Consider the following 21,121-nt stretch of genomic DNA (forward strand, 5'->3'; position numbering starts at 1 on the left):
GGGCGGGCCTGGGGCCTCTCCTCCCGCGCGGGGCCGGCGGAGAACCGGCCGGGAACAGGCAGCCTGCATAGCCCCGCGGCGGGCCGCGTCCCGGGGCCTCGGAGCCGCCGCCGGGCCCCGGGGCCTCCCACCAGGCCGCGGCGCTGGCGCCAGGCGCAGCGGGTACGGTGGCCGGGAGGGGCGGGGTGGCGCGGAGCGCTTCCGGGTGCGCGCCGGGGCCGGGGCCTGCCCGTCCCTCCCTCCCCGCGGGTGCCCGGCGGGGCCGGGGCGCGGCGATGGATTTCTCCCGGTTCCTGTCGGACGACTTCGAGGTGAAGAGCTGGGTGAACGCGGCCTTCCGGGCCGTGCAGCAGGAGGCGCCCGGGAAGGTGGACGCGCACGCCGCCACCCTGGTGATGAAGCTGCAGCTCTTCATCCAGGAGGTCAACAACGCCGTGGAGGGTGAGGCGGGCCCGCGGCCCTCGGCCCGTGCCCCCGCGGGGCCTCGCGTGTGCGGCCGCCTCGGGCGGCGGGCCCGTCCCTGCGGGTGGGCTTCCCGCTGCGGGGCCGGCGGGTCTGCCGCGGGCAGCTCGGTGTCGCGACAGGCACCGAGGAACCGCTGCCCCGTCAGCTCTGTGTCGTGACAGAGCGGCTCTAAACCCTGAGAAACCGCTGCCCTGTCAGCTCTGTGTCGTGACAGAGCGGCTCTAAACCCTGAGAAACCGCTGCCCTGTCAGCTCTGTGTCGTGACAGAGCGGCTCTAAACCCTGAGAAACCACTGCCCCGTCATCTCTGTGTCGTGACAGAGCTGCTCTAAACCCTGAGAAACCACTGTCCCGTCATCTCTGTGTCGTGACAGAGCTGCTCTAAACCCTGAGAAACCACTGTCCCGTCATCTCTGTGTCGTGACAGAGCAGCTCAGCGCCTTGAGAAGCCGCTGCCCTGTCATCGCTGTGTCGTGACAGAGCTGCTCTGAACCCCGAGAAGCCGCTGCCGCTGTCATCGCTGTGTCGTGACAGAGCTGCTCTGAACCCCGAGAAGCCGCTGCCCCTGTCATCTCTGTGTCGTGACAGAGCTGCTCTGAACCCCGAGAAGCCGCTGCCCCTGTCATCGCTGTGTCGTGACAGAGCTGCTCTGAACCCCGAGAAGCCGCTGCCCCTGTCATCTCTGTGTCGTGACAGAGCTGCTCTGAACCCTGAGAAGCCGCTGCCCTGCCGGGGCGGTTCGGGCTGGGCGCTGGGCTGAGTGCCTTCACCGAGGCGCTGCCCGGGGCCGCGGGGCCGTCGCCGGCCCTGGAGGCGTTGGGCCACGTGTGGACGTGGCGCTGAGGGACGTGGTTCAGTGCTGGGCTCGGCAGCGGTGGGGTTACGGTTGGACTCGGTGGTTTAAAGCTCTTTTCCAACTTAAACGATTCCGTGATTCTGGGGTAAAGTACCTATTTAAGTTTTAAAGATGTAACTGAAGTTTTGTTGCTTGGCATTTTGCTTTGTTGTTTGGGTTTTTTTTTAAGTGCTGAATATTATAGAAGATTATTGACAGACCCCCTCTTTCCTGCAAGGGTTCTCGGGCCCCCTCACTGTGCCGCTTGGTGTTTCTGCAGAAACCAGCCACCAGGCTCTGCAGAACATGCCCAGAGTCCTCCGGGAAGTGGAAGTCTTGAAACAGGAGGCAACATTCCTGAAGGAGCAAATGATCCTTGTTAAAGAAGATATCAAGAAGTTCGAAGAGGACACAGCTCAGTCGATGCAGGTAGGATCTTGTCTCAGTTTCTGTTTCCAGACTTGTTTGTGTTACACAGTCTTATGAACCCAAGATAGAAAAAAACACTGATTTTAACATTAGTAGTAGAAAAGTGTGTGTGACACAGACCGGTGGAGTCGGTGTTTGCTGGGAAACAGCTGGTTGGGTTTCAGTCCAGACAGAGCTACCCGGCCGGGGACCCCGATTTCTGCCTTGTTTCTGGCTGCTGTTCGCTGGGGTGCATAGCGTTTCTCAGGCAAAGTGGACACTACAAGTACAGACCCCGAGCTCAAACTAATCTTTTGTTATTTGACTTTGGAAGTTCATTTAACATCTCTTGTTCTTTCAGCCAACTCCTCTCTCCTTATAACAACATGATCTTTTCACACATTTTTTTAAAATCCAAGCCAAACATAGCTCCCATAATATGCCTGAGGTAGCCAGCTTTTGTTCCAGTGGCAATGTTTGTTTGTTTTTTCCCCTTCAGGTGCTGGTGGAGATTGACCGAGTGAAATCCAGAATGCAGCTGGCTGCCGAGTCGCTTCAGGAAGCAGACAAATGGAGCACGTTAAGTGCAGACATTGAAGAGACTCTTAAAACTCAGGTGGGTGCCCCATTATTCTTTTTGTGCTTTGTGCCTTCAGCTTTCCAGGGAAGCTGCGTTTACAGAATCACAGAATAGTAGGGGTTGGAAGGGACCTCTGTGGGTCACCCAGCCCAACCCCCTGCCCAAGCAGGGTCACCCAGAGCAGGCTGCACAGGACCTTGTCCAGGCGGGTCTGGAATATCTCCAGAGAAGGAGACTCCACAACCTCCCTGGGCAGCCTGGGCCAGGGCTCCGTCACCCTCAGAGGGAAGAAGTTCTTCCTCATGTTCAGACGGAACTTCCTGTGCCTCAGTTTGTGCCCATTGCCCCTTGTCCTGTTTAAAAGCAGGTTTTTGAAGTGACTCTAAAATGTGTACCTATTTGTAAAATGTCATTATGAGACAGGCATTAGTGCTTTCCCAGGTCGTGTTCAGTAACCGGGTTGCCTTTCCTGGTGGCAGGATGTGTCTGTGATTTCGGCCAAGCTGACAAGCATGCAGAGCAGCCTGGCTATGCTGGTGGATACGCCCGATTACTCCGAGAAGTGTGTGCACCTTGAGGCTCTGAAGAACCGACTGGAGGCCATGGCCAGCCCCCAGATCGTTGCTGCTTTTAACTCCCAGTCTGTAGGTCAGTACGCTTGGTGTCAGTTGCTGTCAGTGCTTGGATGGGGGCTTTATGCCCTGAAGGCTCCTGGCGCTGGGCTGTGTGCTTTTTCTGGTGGAGCCAGACGCCATGAAACGTTCATGTGCTCTGCAGCTGCCTGCAGTCCAGTGCGTCTTTGATTTCCCTACGTTTTGGTGTACCTGTGGCCACTGTGGGAAATAAGGAAAATACGAGCGGGTTTTGTAGGCCGTGTAGGTGTGTGAGGTGGAGGCGCTGAGGCAGGGCTGCCCCGCTGTCATAGTTCAGTTATGCCATGGGTGGTCTCCAAGTGCTGTGCAGGTAAGCAGAAGGCCTCTGGTTTTGCATTATCGTAGCGCTACTGAGCGTTTCTGTTACTGCTTGGTGTTGTGATCAAGAAGGAGATTTGTTTGGAAACGTGCTGACGCCTTACTACCTTGTAAAAGCTGTTTTATAAACTCTCCTTTGGAAAGTTTGACATTTTGGCCTGTTCTGTGTGCTCCTCTTTCCCTCTCCTGCTGTCACAGTGCTTCTGAAAAATAGTTGTTCGGTTGTTGGCTCTGATCTGAGTGCACCAGGAGGTCCCAGTGAGAATCTGGGGCTGCGGTGCTTTGCTGCCTGGCGCTCTGGAGTTCTCGTCTACGTAAAGGCGAGGTGCCGCAGCGCGTGGCTGCAGACGGCCGGAGGGAGCGGAGGAGGGAAGAAGCTCTAAGTGCTGTGCTTCTGACAGAAGCGCTTAATCCTTTGCATAGATCTCTCTCTTCTCTCTCCTGTTCCTCTTCTGGCTTTTCTTCTTTGCACAGCTTCTTTTTTTCTTGGACTGTGCTCATCATCTTCACAGTAGATCCCGGGCCTTTTTCCTGCTTGCTGCACTGCATTACCCTTTACAGACAAATTCAAGACAAAGGATGAAGGTTTGGAATATTTTCTCTGCTTAGGATGAAAGTAAATTGAATATTCATATGCCCTGTGAGTACTTCACTGAAGAAAACATCCAGGTGCAAGGAAGCTGCTGGCAGCAGGTCTGCTGCTACGAGGTCCTTTGCTTGGGCATACTGTTCAGGATAATTCACTTCAAGCACTGTCTGCATTCTCTTTCAAAATCTGTTCTGGGCACGTGGAGTCATGGGCTTTTTTCCCATTGAAGAGAGTTTCTCTGTTTGTGGTGAAGTCATGTTCTTTCCTGAAGTCCAGCTCCTATAAATGCAGTACAAGTCTGTGAACCTACCCTGGAGAGCCTGTATTTGGTGACTTCTCCAGATGAGGAGCACTTCAAGTTACTTAGTGTTCTAGTTTATTTGGGTCCTGTTTGAAAATCAAGGTCTCGTTACTAATATCTCTGGCCCCAGCTGTATTTTGTGGACAGAACTATAGTCACCCCCCTTACAGTACAAAACAGACTTGTGAGGAACTTGAGTTTCAAAGCTTTGTGTGAAAGCCAGCTGCGCCGTTAGTCAGTCTGGAGGCAGCTAGTTTGCTTGAGGAGGGGTGAAAGCAAAGTTGAGGACTTTATGAGGTATGTTCTAGTTTTGTAGACAGCAGCTTATTTCTGGAAAATAATAATTTGCTTCTAGGAGATGCTCTGGTTTTATCTGTCTTTAATACCAGGTACATTTGCTGGTGAAGAGGTTAAATTTAAGAAGTTAGATTTGTTCCCTGTGTCTGCTCCCTGTTCTTGTTTGAGTGTGGGTTTGAGGCAGTTCTGCTCCTATTTGAGAAGATAAGCAAGGAAAAGGTGAAACTGTGTCTTTCTGTGTAGGCTGTTGTGCGTACTCCCTTAGAAGAAGAGTTCTCTTGCTCCGTTAGACTGATGTCTCGCCCTCACCCCGCAGACTGACTCTTAACTGCCTGTTATTCTGTTTTGTTTAGATCAGGCAAAAACCTTTGTTAAAGTGTTCACTGAAATTGATCGGATGCCCCAGCTTCTTGCTTATTATTATAAATGTCACAAGGTAGGTATTTTGATAATATTTTAATACGCAGGAATAAATATTTGCATTTTTGCATGCCTTGGACCGTAGGGGGAGCTGCTCCATTGCGTGTTGTGCCTTTCCCCGTGGACGGAGGATGGAACCTGTTCTCCGCGTTTCATCGTCTGACTTCTCTTTCTGGCTCTTAATACTTTGGTTACTCCCCATGTTTCAAGAGCAATTCTCCATTCAGGGCTTTGTGTTCCTTCCTGCAGCAGACACAGGATATGGGCGTTCTGCTTGATTTCTCTGTGCCTCATAGTTTTGCTTTGCTTTTCTTGGATGTGGCAGTGTCAGCAATAACTTTATTGCTGCAACCTGCCAGCTGCTGACTTCTGTAAACTCTTTTCAGGTAAGATTAAAAGTTGGAATTCCAGACAGTTCTGTAGCCATAACCTGATCCTCAAATTTCTCTCATGACTGTGACTTTTGAGGATTAAGTGCAAGGCTAGGGCTTGCCAAGTATTTCAACTATTATGTGGAGGTATCAGTTACCGTCTCATTTTATGAGTAAAATACCAATGTTAATTAAATCTTTGAATCAACTAAGAAGCCTCTTGCTTCATGCTGAAAGTCATTTCCTTCTGTGGTGCTGAATTGTAGTGAAATGTTATGTTGAAATCTGGAAGAGTAGCAAGGGTGGACACTGAGTTTTAGCAGAAGTACTTTGCGTGGGAAGTTCTTGGTTCGAAAGAACAGAAGCTACATCTGCAGACTGTCAGTTCTCCTCTTAGGCTGGTTCTTATTGCCCTTGCAGGTGCAGCTGGTGGCAGTGTGGCAGGATCTTTGCCAAAGTGACTTAAGCTTGAATCGCCAGTTGACTGAACTGTATGACACGCTCCTTGGGACCTGGCACTCGCAGCTGCAGTGGGCGACACAGGTGCGGTGACCGTGGAGTAGCGGTGCAGTGTGTGGGAGAGGACAGGACTGGGCACGCTCGCTTAATTCTCGTAAAGCTCGGAGTGATTCATCAGTGCTCACTCTTTGAGTTGTACTCAGTGCCTTATCAGTGCAAGACGGGGCCTGCAACCTCCTTTCTGTTTCTTGTCCAGCTCTTGCAAACAAGATTTGATTTCTGGTGTTCTACCGACAGCAAGGTTGCTGTGTTATTGACATTAAAGCTGCTTTATCACTTTTATCTGTATCTTAAGTTGAATCTAATTTGTTGGTGTTGCAAGACATTTGGAATGCCTGAATTGCTTTATTACTTGGCCTGGAGGAGGCCCTCAAGGTCATATTGGTCTGATTCATGTCACTCTGTGTAAGATATGTTGGACCCTGTGCGCTTGTCTTTCCTGCCAAGAATAATGTAGGATCCAAAAAAAGTTATTGTCCTTTAGTGAAACGAAGAAATAAATTCATATTGTTGAACCTGTAAGAGTTTTTCGTCCATGAAGGGTACGAGATTCTTATCTTCCTGTTAGAAAGCCTGGTGCAAGTGCTAGGCCAGAGGAGTGCTAGGCTGCAGAGGAGGTCAGTGTTTGCTTGAAATGTATTTTTTCTGCCTAATGATTCAGTGTGAATTACAGGTCAGATGTCAGCTTACATTTTAGCAGATACTCTTTGAACTGGGGATTGTGAAAGAGAAATGACACATGGGAGAAAGCTTGTGCCACTCAGTCTCCTGTGTTGCTTCTGCTTTCTGAAGAATTCTTGGACTTTTTTCATGCTATTCAGTGTCCGTGGCGACCTTGTTGCCGGAGCCCCGTGGTGATCCCAGCTTTCAAAGCAAACGAGCGAGAATAGCTGGCAAAAAAGTCACAATAAAAGGCTGTAACGCATTTTATGCTAGTGGAGTTGAGGGTGGTACATGGAAATAAAAGTTCTCCACTGACTACAGTCTTTCTAGCCTTTCCAGGACTGACTTCTTCCTATCCGACCAGTCATTTGACTTGTGATGTAGTACTGTTTCTTCATATTTTACTGATATATGTGTTGTTTCCCAGCACACCTGTGTAGACTGAGTGCTCTGTTTTCAAATGCCTTTTTTTGCCAGGTGGTTTTTCAAATTCCTACGGTGCCTGTGTTCTGCTGAATTCAGTTTTTGACCTATACCGATCTTCTGGTTTCTTGGTTGCTGTATTCAGAGCATGGTTTCAACCATATAATACGCTTTGACCTAGGCTTTTGTAATCAGGCTGTCCTGTGTGCTAGGCCAGCAAGGTTCCTGCAGTCATAGCAGAGGTTTCTTGTGTTTTATTACCCCTGGTTAGGTTTTTCAGATTTGTTTTTGTTCCCTTTTGGTTGGGAGCTCATGTCATCGGAGGAACCTGTGATCTGTTAGTGCACAAAATGTCATCTTCTTGATCCGTGTACCAGTGTCTCTCACCAGTAGGTAATTTTATATTCTTTAGTAGAAAGAAGCACATGCTGAGCACAGTTTTATGTTCTGGGCGTGAAAAAGTCCAGGTCGGGCTGCTGCTGCTTTCTCTCCCAAGTCTTTACTCCCTGGTTATGGCAGCCTGCCTCTCTGCTGACAGCATTTGCAAACCTGTCTGTTCTGCGTCCTCTGTCCCTCCGTTTCAGGGCCCAGGTCTCTGTGGCAAGGGCGTAAGGGAGACTGCAGCGAGCACAGCTGCCCCTGGAAGTGGTGCTGCTTCAGCAGGGCAGCAGCATGCGTTCAGGAGGGCTGGAGAAGGTGTCAGCCCCTGGACAGGCAAGACCTGCTCAGCGTGGAGTGGGACAGTCTGTCTCTGCTGAGACAGCGACGTGTGGTTTGTACGTTGTGGAGCTCTCTGGAAGCTAGCTGCTGCTGTCTGGTGCCTCTCGTGTTCCTCTGACATAATGTGCTATTGCTGACAGCTTTTCTGTTACCACAGGTTTTCAAGAACCCCCATGAAATTGTGACTGTATTGTTGATCCAAACTCTGGGAGCGTTGGTGCCTTCCATCCCTGTCTGCCTCACCACTGCCATGGAGAGAACGGGCCAAGAAACCAAGCTGAATAAGCTGCTGGAGCTCTACGATGCCACCATCCACTTCACAAAAGGACTGGAAGCAGCAATGCTGCCAAACCTGAGTAAGGCTCTTGCACTGAATTTTGTCGTTCTGTTCTGTCAGCTCCTTTGTAAAGTTCCGTTGTGGGATTTTGTTTAGTTTTACAAGGAGGGGGGGGATTATATCTTCTACAGTGTTGGCCAGTTACGTGGCATTTGTACTTTTGTGTGTCTCCCTATGTATGTATCTTACACTAAAGATATTGACACAATACTGAATGAGTTTACTGAAGCAGACCTGTTCTGACTATGCTTGCTGTCTTGGGTAAATAATATGTAGCACTTTTCCTTTTACAAGCATTAGTATTTCTTCTGTCTAACAGAAGAGGTAATGTCTCTAGGGAAGCTGTCTGTGAAGCCCGTTGCGAAAGATCACAAAGCATAAAAGTCGAGGAGTTTCCTGGAATTAAGTCACACCTTACTAAACAAGAGAAAACCTGCTTGAAAGCTGCATCCATTGGATTCTTAGGTTTTCTGTTGCTACTGGCTTATGTTTTAATCAAGTGAAAATTTCTGAGCCGTCGGTAGTTTATTCCCTAGCAGCATCTGCGAAGTTCGGTTCAAAAGCTAAGCTGTGCTTTCCTTACCCTATGGTGTTTGTCATCTCATTTGGGTCATGACTTGGCGAATAATTCCTGCAAACCACAAAGCAGCGCAGTGCTGTGTGTGCATAGGTTTGTGCCTGACCTGAACTGTTGGCGATTTATAGTCGTTTACTAAGAGCCCCTTCAAAGACCAGCTATGGGAAAGTCCTGAACTGAAGCTAATGGAGCATTCCTAATGCTGTGTTTCCTGTGTTTGGTTCCTCATAACGTTGCCTTGAGGTATTTAAACTCAGATTCTTACTTGATCATATAAATTATGATTACTGGGCAATTTCAGGGAGTATGACTGTCATTGTCTCTGGTTTTGTTGTCTTTGTGATTGCCTACTCTTGTCAGTCATTTTCTATTGCTGGTTTAGCTTAATCTATGTTTTGTAGTAGAAATTATTATAAAGAACTTGGAAAAACAATGTAAAATTCTAGAAGATGATGGAGTAGGAAGACAGCTGCTGAACTGCTATCCGAGTATGTTTAAAAAAATAAGGAAAAAAACGTTCTTTATTTTAATCTCTTTTGCTGTGGGGTAAGATGTTTGGCAAGAGAAATATCTCAAGAATGGAAAAGCCATGTGACTCAGCAGAACAGGGTCAAACCAGTTCCTATGTATGTGTATGAAGGGAGGGTTCAGTTATGGTTCATAGGATAATTCAGGTTGGAAGGGACCTCAGGAGATGATCTAGTCCAACCTCCTGCTCCAGGCGAGGTCTGCAGTGAGTTCAGACCATGTTACTCAGGGTATTGTCCAGTCTGATCTTGAAAACGTCCAAGCATGGAGGTAGCACAAGCTTTGGACAACCTGCTCCATTGCTTGTCTGTCCTTAGGGCGCAAAAGCTGTTTCTTGTATCCAGGATGCAAAGTAATTCTGGTTTGCTGCTAGTTTGAGTTTGGCAAAACTTCTCGATAACAGCTGGTGTCCAGTTCTGATTTGAGAAATAATCATTCAGACCGGTTTTTTGTTTGGGTTTGCAGGTCCCTGCTCAACAGAGTGGCACTGAAATGCTAAGTTTATGGCTCATGTTCAGCTCTGGTTGATGAACGCTGTGAAGCAGTAGCGCTAAGTGAATTGAGTTAGTGTCAATTATTTTAAGTATGAACCAGGCTTTCTGATAAATGAGGATTGCCCCTGTTTTAATTTGTGGGAGTAATGTGTTTCGCTTCTCAAATAGTTTCAATACCTTTCTTCTACTGTAGGTTGGAATGTTTAAGAGATTTTTGTCACCCAGGCTGTTCTAGAGTAGTGAGTGATAATTTTCTTGAAGCGCTTGTTGAGGTAGAACATCTTGGTTTTAGGAAGCAGGTAGACATAATAACCTTGTTTTCAAAAAAGTGAAAAAAAAGAAAAATCTGCGTAGTTGAGACTTAAAGCTGTCGGGCAACATTCCAGGCCCGTGTAGGCAGCATGCTCTAATTGAAGAGCTACTGCATGTTGTTGGAAACAAGGTTTTTAGTAGCGTGTTCCTCCATTTGTAGACTAAACATCTGATTCTTTGTAGAGGAGCAGAACCTGGTAAAAGTGATGGAACTGGTGGAAGCAGTTTATGGTCCGTACAAGCCCTATCAACTTGCGTATGGAGACCTGGAAGAAGAAAATCTCCTCATTCAGATCAGTGCAGTGCCCTTGGTAACGTAGCAGTCTTTGTTCCGCTGCACAGGGAGAGGCTTGAAGCATCTACCGAATACAAGGGTCTTTGTCATAGCTGTTGCTCTCTTTAATCTTTTGGTAATATATCCTGTTGGCAGTGTATTTTGATACTGTTAAGTATTAATTTTGTTTATGAGATAAAGTTAATTTCAGCAGCACTGTCAGGTCAGAGGTAACTCCTTTCTTCTGCTCCTTCAGCGAGTAAACAGCACTGAGTGGATCTACTGGGGAAAGACTTTACCAAAATGTTACTGTCAACCAAGAGCCTGCTTCAGGTTTGACAGAAGTTAAGAGCAGGGCTGGGGGGAGGAAAGTCCTTATTGTGGAAGATTCTGTTGGTAGCAGAACTGTTTTTCGTTGAAGACCTGGTATAGGTAGGGTTTGGCAGCCTGACGTTTATTAACAGTCAATGTGCAGAGGGGTGGAAGCAGCCAGCATTGTTCCCCCTTAAGTGTGGAACAAGCTTGGAGGCTACAGAGAATACGGTGTGTTACACAAGGTGTCTTTAATGCATAGACACTCTCTAAAAGAAGAGTTGGGCTCAACTTTGTTGCTGTTGATATTATTTAGGAGCATTGGGAAGTAATTGACTGCGTCCAGGAACTGAACCATTCAGTCAACAAACTCTTCATTCTGGCTTCTGGAGCCATCGACAACTGCGTTAAACTCACTGATGGACTGGGAGTGTGTGGGCTCCTTAAGGCCCTGAAGGCTCTGTTCACAAAGTAAGGTGCCTTTAGTTACACTGCTGCATTTATCCTAAGAGAGTAGCAAGTGTTCTCTTTGTGGTCAAGGACTTTGTAGTGTATGAAAAATGACCAAGAGCAGAAAGTATCTGTAACTGTAAAATGATTTGTCTGATATCCCCACCTACCACTTTATTCAGGCAGTGACTGTTTCTCAGGGGAGAAGTGGAGGCTTTTTATGGCTAAATGGCAGACTTTTCTCAGCTAATTCTGTTCTGGCTGGACTGAATTTTCATATGTAATAAATACTTTTGGAGGGAAAAATGTTTCCCAAAACAGAATAAGACAAAGACAAATTGGACTGATGAAGGTAGAACTCAGTGAGGAAACGTATACTCACCGGGACGAGTGACCTCCCATTCAGAATCTAGCTGTAAGTGCGAGATACAGTGAATCTCACTCACTAGGGTCAGTTCTTGTCTTAAAGTATCAGTGGCAGCCTGCTTAGATCGTGTTCCAGTACTGATTACCTCCTTATTCTTTGCTGATATCAGAAGAGCTGCTCACAAGGCGTACATCAAACTGTCACCTTGCTGCCCTGTGGGGAAGAGGGAGGAGGAAAGCACGCTTTTCTGATCTCACCTTCTTTATAGGCAATTACATAGCAGTGTGCGTGCCTCCAGCTTATGGGCATTATTAAAAAAAAGGGGGGGGTGTGGGAAACAAAATGTTCTCATTTTTATCCATGTTCTCATCTGGGGAGTAGCTGAGAAAACAAATTCATGAGATTGTTGTCACTGTGTTCCTGGAGTAAGGGCCAAGTGATGTTAGAGTAACAGTAGCCTTATAAACTTTTTCTGATCTTTCCTAGGAGATGTGATTAGTATAGTGGTAACAAAAATGACTTACTCATACCTTCTCATGGGAGTGGAGGGTTCCTAGTAACCCATATGCGACAAATTGAAGTAACCAGACAGTATCTGTTACTCTGAGTTTCTCCCTGTCTTTTGGTGTAGGCTTGAGTGGGCTGTGGCTGGTCAGTTCTTCACAGCCGTGTGTTTCGACTGGAACAACAGTGTCTCTCCTGAACTCTTCTTTTAATATTTCTGATTCTTGTTTGGCCCTTGTAGAGGACTGAATGAGCAAATGACAGGACGTGCAGTCGTGCTACTCTCTGACCTATTCTCTCATGCTCGTGCTTATCTCTTCTCCATTTCTTATTACAGGTATACGTCTGACTTTACAAACACATTGCAGTCTATACGAAAGAAGTGTAAACTGGATGATGTCCTATCAGATTCCCTTTTCCAGGAGGACTGGACTGCATTCCAAAACTCTGTCCGGTAAAGGGGATTTTTTTTTGCCTGGCTGAGAACTGATTTTTGTATCAAAGCTGGAAGGGAGTTACTTGAGGTCAGTTTACCCCAGCTCTTAGTGCAGAATGTGGGGCTGTGCCCACTTAACCGCAGCGCTGCTGGGAGCGTTAGTGTTAGCGACTGGGTTTCAGGTTGCTGCTGGCACAGTAAGTGCTGTGAGGTTCCCCACCCTGTCTGGAGGGGATGTCTGTTATGTCACTTGAAATAGCAGCAGCTCTTAGAATTCTTCCCAGTGACACTGAGCTGGCCTTGGCCATGATGACGAGAAGTAGTATGTGGATGAGGCTGTTGGGCAAAAAAATTTAGCGTGTTATCAAATGGATGCAGAGTTAATAGCCAAATTAACTCTAACCAATGTCCCCCCTGTGGGCTGTGGTTTGGTTACTGCATTTTATAATTACTTGACACGTGTCTGAGATGGGTCATCTGGGGTGGGATCTGGCATTATCTGCCTCCAATCTCAAAACGTGTGTTTTTTGTCTTGTTCTTTCCCAGGATAATTACTACTTGTGGGGAGCTCCTTCGTCAGTGTGGAGACTTTGAGCAGCAACTGGCCAACAGGTAAGCATTGCTGAACTTAATTCATGAGCTGTCAGCATAAGTACCAAGCTGAGAGAAAACAAACCCCAAGGCAGACTGTGGAGGGAAATCAGAGCCCCTGTGATTTCCCTCCACGCCCCTTCCCCATCTTTTGAAATGTCAGAGATGGGTCACAGACCGTTCCACTCTATCGTGTGCCTTCAGACAGCTACAAGAATCCTTTTTCTTGGATAGCTGGCTGGCCATCGAATGGGCTGCCAGACTGGGGTCAGGAAGGAATTTTCCACCGGATCAAATTGGCAAGTTTCTCACCCCCCGTGTGACATGGGGCATGAATCATTTGCTGAAATGAATTGAGGTGTGCCTTAACTGATTGATTCCTTGTAACCTGAGGAGCGTCAAGCACAGGCAACACGTAGATCTTTTGTTGTTTGTAAGCAGTGCACTGCTCAGCCTCGTGTACGTCGAAATGCTTTAATCTGACTTGAGTGTCTGTGCTTTGTACAGGACACAGTGGCCTGCAGTGCCCAGGAGGCTGGGTTTGTTTCTGTGTTTGCATCTGACGTTCTGAGAGCACAATCCTCTCGTTTTCATCTTGGTATTTCTGCAGTTTTTGAGTTGCACGGTAGATGTGAGAGTTGGCTGTAATTAGTGTCTGCCACCAACGAATACTCTCTCCCTTGAAGTAACAGAAAGGTGGTGTTGGTCCTTGGACCAACATGAGAACAACAGTGCCGATTTCAGAGGATTTTGCTGGTGACTTTTGTGTACCCCTTTTCAGGATTTTATCAACTGCTGGGAAGTATCTCTCGGACTCCTACAGCCCTTGTAGTTTTTCTGGCTTTCAGGATGCCAGTTCTGCAGAAAAGAAGAGCTCTGTAAAGAATCCTTGGCAGGAATACAATTACCTTTTGAAGGAGAATCCATCCGAGTATGCCAGCCTTATGGAAACGCTTTACACTCTGAAGGTAGCTTTGGTGCCTGGGAGAGCCTGCCTCTGCTACAGAATGCCATTGGGCCCGCATCTGGGAGAGGAGACCTGGATTCCCCCTGCAGCCCGATTTCTTTTCATCCTGAGCTGCCGCCTTTCGATGGGCTGTGTTCCAAGTCTTCCACAGAGACGCAGATTGATCTGCTGAGAGATGAAATGTCCAAACGCAAAAAGTCTGGAGTCATTTCATCTCTCCCCAGATCCTGGCTGTGTTTTACGAACATGCCCTTATTGGTTCAGGTGAGGGAGATTTTGTCACAGAAAGCGTTGGGAAGATTGTGTTGGAGCCATCTCAGATTCTGGAGCCAACATACTGGCTTCCCAGGACTTTCTTTGCCACTTACGCTCTGCTGCCATATCCATTCTGAAATATAATTCTGCAAGATCATTCATCCGTGCATCTGTGAACAGGGTAGAATGGCTCCAGTTATCTTCTTGTGGATCTAAGTTATGTTTGCCATCGTTGGTCACATGTAGGAGTGAAGTCAAGGTTATGAGTTCTGTCTCCTATTTGCTCAAAATGTTTTGGTTTCTTTTGCACTTAATTTACCTACATCTTGTGCAGCTCTGCCTTCGGTGTTATGTGTTTGACTTTAAACTTCTGCTAAATAGTCAAGTTCCATAGGTACCCTTCATCTAAAACTTTTGCTTAGTGCCATGCAGGGAACCGGTTAGTTGTGCCCTGTGAGTAAAAGGCAGTTTTGCCATCTTCTCTGTGGGTTTCTCAGTGTCTAGCTTGTACCGGTGCCTGGCATGGCTGGAATGTGACATGATTCTTTGCTCTGCGTTTCAGGGAGCAGTGCACAGTTTCTGTCTTGAATAACTGATCGGAATAGGGCACTCCAAAGGAACCAAGCTGTGCCATTGCAGAGAAAAACTCTTTTGTATTAGGGTGGCCTAATAAAGACCTCTTTAAGAGTGTTAACATAGCTGCTCTGTGGTCAGTTTAATGACTTCTGTATATAAACATTTTTCTGTATCTGTGTGTGTTAGGAAAAAGGTACGAGTAACCACAACCTGTTATCTGCATCACGATCTGCCCTGAGCCGCCTCAACCAGCTGGCACACCACTTGGCTTTTGATTCTGTTTTTCTTCGCATCAAACAACAACTCTTACTCGTTTCAAAGATGGAGGTGAGTAATGGGTACGTTGATCCAATCTGAACTGGCGAGGGTGGAGTGTAGCTCAATGTTGCTTACCTTTCTCCTTTGCAGCAGGTTTCCCTCTGGTATCACATCTCTTCCATGAGCTATAGTCAGTGTAAAAGTTTACCTCCCTTCATCCACAGCATCCACAACAGACAGCTATGTTTGCAAGCTCTGAGGATTGTTGCAGATGTTGCTTTTCTAACCTGTGTGAGCATCTGTTTCCCACTGGGAGCTGTGGGAGAGGTTGTGTATGTTTTGGGCCCGAGGGAGGACAAGGGTAGCAGTTTTCTCACCATCTATGTTCTGCTCTCTACGAGTCCTTGGGTAGTCACAGCTCAGGTCAGATGACCCCTCCTAGAATACTGATAGACTTCATGTTCCAGAAAGCCGTAGATTCATTCTGCTATTTATGCCTTCCAGGGCTGGAATTCTGGTGGCATTGGTGAGACCCTGACAGACGACCTGCCAAACTTCAGCCTGACTCCTCTGGAATATATCAGCAATGTAAGAGCATGCAAGCACTCTGAGCTGTGTCTGCACCTAGGAAGATCCTCTGTAGCAGCAGATAATCACTTTATAAATAGTGCAGTGTTTGTTGTATGCCTGAAGTTATGTAGCTTATGTGTGTGAATTTGTGAGCATGGTCCCTGCTTGGGAGTGATCCGTTTCTGTAATTCAAGATTATATCGTCGCTTGAACCCGTGTTTCGTCTTCTGTTGTTTTGTTTGGTTCAGTCTCTTAGATTCTCTTCTAGAAAACAAAGTGCCAGGCACGCTCCGGAGATCCAAGATTTGCTTGGAGTAACAGTTCTCTGTGCAGGTTTTTCTTAACATCGTTGTTTCAGTGGCTGGTTCTCTGACCCTGTGAAAAATTATTTCTTGTACAAAGCGTAACCATGAGCAAGAGCCGATTTGTTTCTGAGCAAATGTAGGTTAGTGAGGTGCTGTCGTTGTCAGCTTTCTGCTTTCGGGTGTGGATTAGTGTAGCTGACTTTTTTCCTCTAGCAAAATACTTGCTTCACGTTTGTTCAGTGACTCAGCTCTTTGTGCTTTTATTCTAGATTGGGCAATATATTATGTCGCTTCCTCTCCACCTTGAGCCGTTTGTCACTCAAGAGGATTCTGCTTTGGAACTGGCATTGCATGCTGGAAAACTGCCTTACCCCCCAGAACAAGGTACGGTGAAACCAAAGACTTGAAGTGTCTGGGGAGAAGCTTCCACGTGTTGACGTTACATGGGTGCGACGTGTCACGGTAACAAAGCTGTTGGAGATCCATTTCCTATTGTCTAGTCATGCTGTTTCTTCCAAGAGTCTCTTGGTAATACCCAGGAGGAACCTCCAAATCATGAGTAAAACTTTTCAGTTTCATTCAAACCAGAAGCTTTAGCTTGGTCTGTTTCAGTTTAGTGTTCATTAAAACTGTGCTGCGGGGGCAGGGTCGGAAGTACGACTGTTTCAGGGTTGGAGCAGCACTTAATATCCTGGGTGCAGGGAGTGAACAGGAGGTACCAGGGCTCAGTTCCCAAACTGCGAAGGGAACTGTTGAGCCATCTGGCCTGAAAGGCTTCTAAAGTTAGCTTCTGTGGCGTCTGCTCCTTACCAGGCTGCCCCGTGGAGTACAGTTCACGGAGTGGCGTGGGCTGTCCAGCAGCTGGCTGAAGGGGGAGTCCTGCTCCAGCTTGGCCCTCCTGCCCTCGCCTCTGTGCTGGCTCCGCAGTGGGGCAGTTTCCATTCGTTAACCCCACAGAAAAGTATTCACTTTTTTCTTTTTCTGGCCTAGTTTCTCTCAAAAATGTATCAATAAAGCAATTTAGATGGACTTTGTAAGAGGTCTGCTATACAGCAGAGCTGGCAGGAGTGCACAGCAAGGAACAGGCAAGGAGGAAGCTTGTGACCATGTTGAGAAGCGGCGAGTTGTTAGGCTGGCCATCCCTTTCGTGTAATGTCCCGTTCTGCTGAAGAAAACAGCCCTGCATCGGTGATCGTACAGCATATTCTTACCCCTAGACAGTATCTGAGCTGGCATTCCTGCAAAAACTCCTGCCAGGAACTAACCTACTATGAAGCTTTCCAGCCTCAGACCCTAGTGAAATCTGGAGAGCATGTCCCATAAGCTTAACTTTACACTGATCACTTGCGGTGTGAAATATTCCGTCCTCCGTGGGCTTGCTGAGAACCACAGCCCCTTCATTTCTTGCTAGAGAAAGAGGAGCCCCTGAGCTCCATTCTTCAGGAAGAGATTATTCGTCCTCGAGCAGGTTACTAATGCTGTTTACTTGTAAACAACTTTTTCCTCTGCCTTTTTGCTCTAAATCCAGGAAAAACTACTGTTATGCCTTGTGTGACATGCTAACCTGTGCCCATCTGCAGCAAAGGTTAGAAGCCCACGGTCAGAAACTCGTTGGCCGTCTGTCTTGTTTTGGACAGGCTTTGCATCTCTGGGAATTCCTTTTCTGAATGGTCCAGCCATGTGTTCTGGTCTCTGTAGTCAGGTTCTTGCTCAGTAAGGACACAACTCTGGGATGCTGACGGCTTCATTTAAATTCTTTTTTCATCCTATAATAACTCCAGCTGAAAAATTATTAGAGCTCCACCGCTGCTACCAGTGCCACCTGAGTCTTTAGTGATTAGGTACCAGCCACAGTGATTAACCCCCCGTGCTGAAGGGGCTGCAGTGGGTGCTCTGGGTGGCTGCTGAGGCAGCTACGGCCCAGGTGCTTCTTCAAAGCTTGCTCCCCAGAATGCACCTAGTTCTTCCTGCATGTCGTTCCCTAATTTCTTGCAACAAGCTGTGTTTTGGCTCCCGTTTGTTCTTCAGATGGCCGTCCTTACCTGTTGTGGTACTAATCCTGCTGCAGTCAACGACAGTAGCTGCATAAAGCTTCCCAGCAGGCTGGCAACGCACCGTTTGCTGTGTTAATCTCTGCTCGGTGTTTATTTCCACTGACAGTAAAGGAAGCGTAGAGCTTGGTATTCATAGTCTTCCTGTAACCGTCTGAGAATACGCTCTTTAGTTTAAGTTTTAGCATTATTTTGTCATCTTCAAGCATTTACATGTTGAATAGCTTGTTAATTTTCAAAAAACTTAGGAACACAGAATGCCTTTAGGGCTTGGAAAAAAACCACCTGTGCCTCCTTGTCATTGCAGTAGTGTGTAGGCTGATCCTGGAAGGTGATCCTGTAGAACGTGCCAGGCAGTGCCCCATCACCTGTGAGCCCTTTGGAAATGACTTACCTGGAGAAGTCATAGAGGAAAGTGAAGTGTTTTGGGTCTTGAGCGAGCTTTCAGTGTTGTGCAGTATCAGGGAGGCTGTGTAACTGCTTTGACTACTGCAACGCCAGCTGACAAACTGAATCCTAGTCAATGCCTTAATGTCCTGTTGAAGAAACAGTTAACCATATATGAATTACATTTTGTTTACAAAATCAGCAAATGCAAGTGAGTGAGACTGCTGACAGCTAACGAGAATTTTCTGTCCAGGAGATGAATTACCTGAGCTGGACAACATGGCTGACTACTGGCTGGGCTCCATCGCCAGAGCTACGATGCAGACGTACTGCGAAGTCATCCTGCAAATACCGGAGCTCACCGTACATTCGACAAAGCAGCTCGCCACAGACATTGGTAAGCTCGGTGCACACGTTGTCCTGAGAACTGTTGCTGTAACACATGGGCTCCGCTGTCGTGATGTTAGATGTAAAGAAACTGCAGCCTGGGGTTCTCCTTTAGCTGTGAGCGTGTCGGTCTGATACCCGGCGTGGTGGAGTGGTTCACAGCTTCTCTTTTGCAAAGTGTTCTGTCCCGTCCCTCTTTGAGGGAAGGGTGATGTTCCGGCAGGTACTCCTGGTTCTTCACTGCTTTGTGTTTCTGGCTGTGGAAGTCATTCCCTTGCAAGCCAGTCTTAGCAAGAAAGACCTGGATATAATCTTTTCAGGTGTGGCACCGCTCTTCCCCTTCTCATCGAGTGCCGTGTGCTGCCAGTGTGTGCCACACAGGGGGTACACAGCATGTGCCAAGCCTGCTGGGAAGTGCTCTGGTGGATTACCAAGGGGGCAGCTGGTTGATTTCTTCCATTCACATGATAGCTGAAGTAGGGAAGATCAGCTAAAGGCCTTCTAAAAGTTATTGTGGAGCCCTTGACCAACATCCTTTTTTACAAAACCTGTAGGATCAGCTCCCCTGCTGTGGTTAACTTAATCGCCCTGCTGCTCTGAAGGTACTGGATGAGTAAACTGCTTTCAACATGGAAAAAATTTCAGCAGCAAAGTGGGGCATAGCTGGTGCGTGCTGTTCATCTCTGCCTTGTCCTGTGCCATGCCAGTGACTGAGGGAGGGCTGATGGAAGGTGTTGGGGAAGGCGTTTCTGCAGGGTGTGGAGGAGATGGGTTTTTCCTATCCGAAACCAATGAAAGTGTCACCTCGAGACCACTACAGCTATTGTAAGCACCAGTTAGTCCTTTCTTTGCTGTGAATCATGGATGCTGACTTCCCCATGGCCCAGCTCTAAAATAAGGATGCAGAGAATATCTCCTCATCAGCTTGCATTTAAGTGTGCTTGAATGCCAGTGAACTCGGCCTCAATCTTTCTTTTTTTTTTTTTTGGGCATTGCTTAAAAACAAGCCAGCGGATTAGAGGCTGGTTGCTCAGCGTTCTCCCTGACATCCTTAATTCCCCAGCTGACTTCGAATCACTGAGCTGGAACTCCCTCCTGCCTCGACAGCCATTCACCTCTGCAGAACTTCCCAGCTTCGCTGCAAGCTCTTTGCCTCTAAAAGTGTGATTGTGATCCTTTATCTGAGGCCGTGGTGACTGACCGCCCCGAGGGTGTCCTGGGCAGGTACTGAAACACGGCAGAACGTGTCTCAGTGCTCTGAACAAAACAGACAGTTCTCTAAACTGGTGTGCAGGAAGCCAAAAATACGCAACAGTCAGTACAGTGAGATTCCAGACACACTGCAGTTTTCTGTGTTTTTGAGCTAGCACTGACAGGATTCTAGCTGTCGTGAGGAACGAAGAGCACCTTTCGCTTGCACAGTGTCTGTTGCCTGTTCAAATACTTGTTCATCCTTAATCTTACAGATTATCTAATAAACGTGATGGATGCCCTCGGCCTGCAGCCATCAAGAACACTGCAAAATATTGTAACTCTGTTGAAGGCAAAACCAGAGGACTACCGGCAAGCTGCGAAAAGTGTGCCCCGCAGAATGGCCAGCAGCATCGCTGCAATGAGAGGCCTGGAGTGTTAGCTGTGATGTCCCGGCTGCTGGACGCCCTGCAAGGGCTGAGCTGTGCGGGTTGCTTTGATTTCCCTCTGAACTGTGCAAGGACAGTGAAAATGTCTCGGGGATTAGGGGACTTTATTTCTGAATAACTTTTAATAAATGTCTTTGTCTAGGAGAAGCTTGTTCCGTTTTTCCATCTTTAGAAATGGGGAAAGATTGTCCTACAGCCAAATTTACCAAAAACTACCTGCGTGGCCTTGAGTAGGCTGAGCAGTGCTGGCTTCTGACTAGAAATGTTCTGCCGGCTGCTGGAGAGTTCATGCTTCATGGCGGTGAGATGACGGGCTTTTTCAGAAAATTTAATCAATTCTGAATCGAAAATTATGGGGTAGGTGCAACAAAGATTGACTGATTGGAAGCTCTTCTACCTGGAGGCAATCGTCATTGCTCAAGTCTGTCATTATTCACAAAGTCAAGAAGACATTCTCATCAATTAGTGGATGAGGCATGATCAAGCTCAACCCTGAGAAGAAAACCAGTTTTGTAGGTTGTTCCTGGTGCGATTAATGCATTCTACTGAAAGCTGTGGCCTTTATAAGAAATTTAATGGGACTGTTGCTTTCCTGTAAGGTTTATTAAAGGTTGGTGTGTAGATCTTTGTAAAGCAACTTGTCTAGTCCGAGTATGCTTTCTTAGGAGAAAACTGGGCAGAACACAAAGAGGTTCCAGAGCTGGAATGCCAGCTGTGTGAGACTGCTGGAGAAAACATCACAAACAAACTCTTCTCTTTTTGCAGGGAAAAAAACATCTTTCTTCCCCTTATCTGTATCTACTGCTGCAGTTTTCTCCGTTTTGCCACCAGATGCCTTGGGGGAGCAATTCTTTTCCCAGTCTCCATGTCTTTACCTCTTCTTTCCTTGGTTCAGGCTGCTGTAGTCAGTGTTCGGCCCAATCCACAGATCTTCCTGCTGTCTCTGCTTTCCGGCCGTGTTTCTCCCTGGCGGGCTCTGCCT

The 21,121-nt window shown here is 47.4% G+C and overlaps 1 protein-coding gene across 1 annotated transcript; it reads left to right on the forward strand.

Moving 5' to 3' along the window:
• The first annotated feature begins 215 nt into the window (after window positions 1–215).
• On the forward strand, window positions 216–20,776 carry COG7 (component of oligomeric golgi complex 7). Its single transcript, XM_075436479.1, has 17 exons — window positions 216–441; window positions 1,580–1,728; window positions 2,207–2,323; window positions 2,767–2,935; window positions 4,799–4,881; window positions 5,657–5,779; window positions 7,719–7,917; window positions 9,993–10,120; window positions 10,712–10,866; window positions 12,054–12,170; window positions 12,699–12,764; window positions 13,525–13,711; window positions 14,728–14,868; window positions 15,304–15,387; window positions 15,944–16,058; window positions 18,366–18,509; window positions 19,966–20,776. The coding sequence occupies exons 1-17, from the start codon at window positions 276–278 to the stop codon at window positions 20,130–20,132; spliced, it is 2,310 nt and encodes a 769-aa protein (XP_075292594.1). The 5' UTR covers window positions 216–275; the 3' UTR covers window positions 20,133–20,776.
• The last annotated feature ends 345 nt before the right edge of the window (window positions 20,777–21,121 follow it).

This window comes from Opisthocomus hoazin, chromosome 15, assembly GCF_030867145.1.
Source record: "Opisthocomus hoazin isolate bOpiHoa1 chromosome 15, bOpiHoa1.hap1, whole genome shotgun sequence".
NCBI lineage: Eukaryota > Metazoa > Chordata > Aves > Opisthocomiformes > Opisthocomidae > Opisthocomus > Opisthocomus hoazin.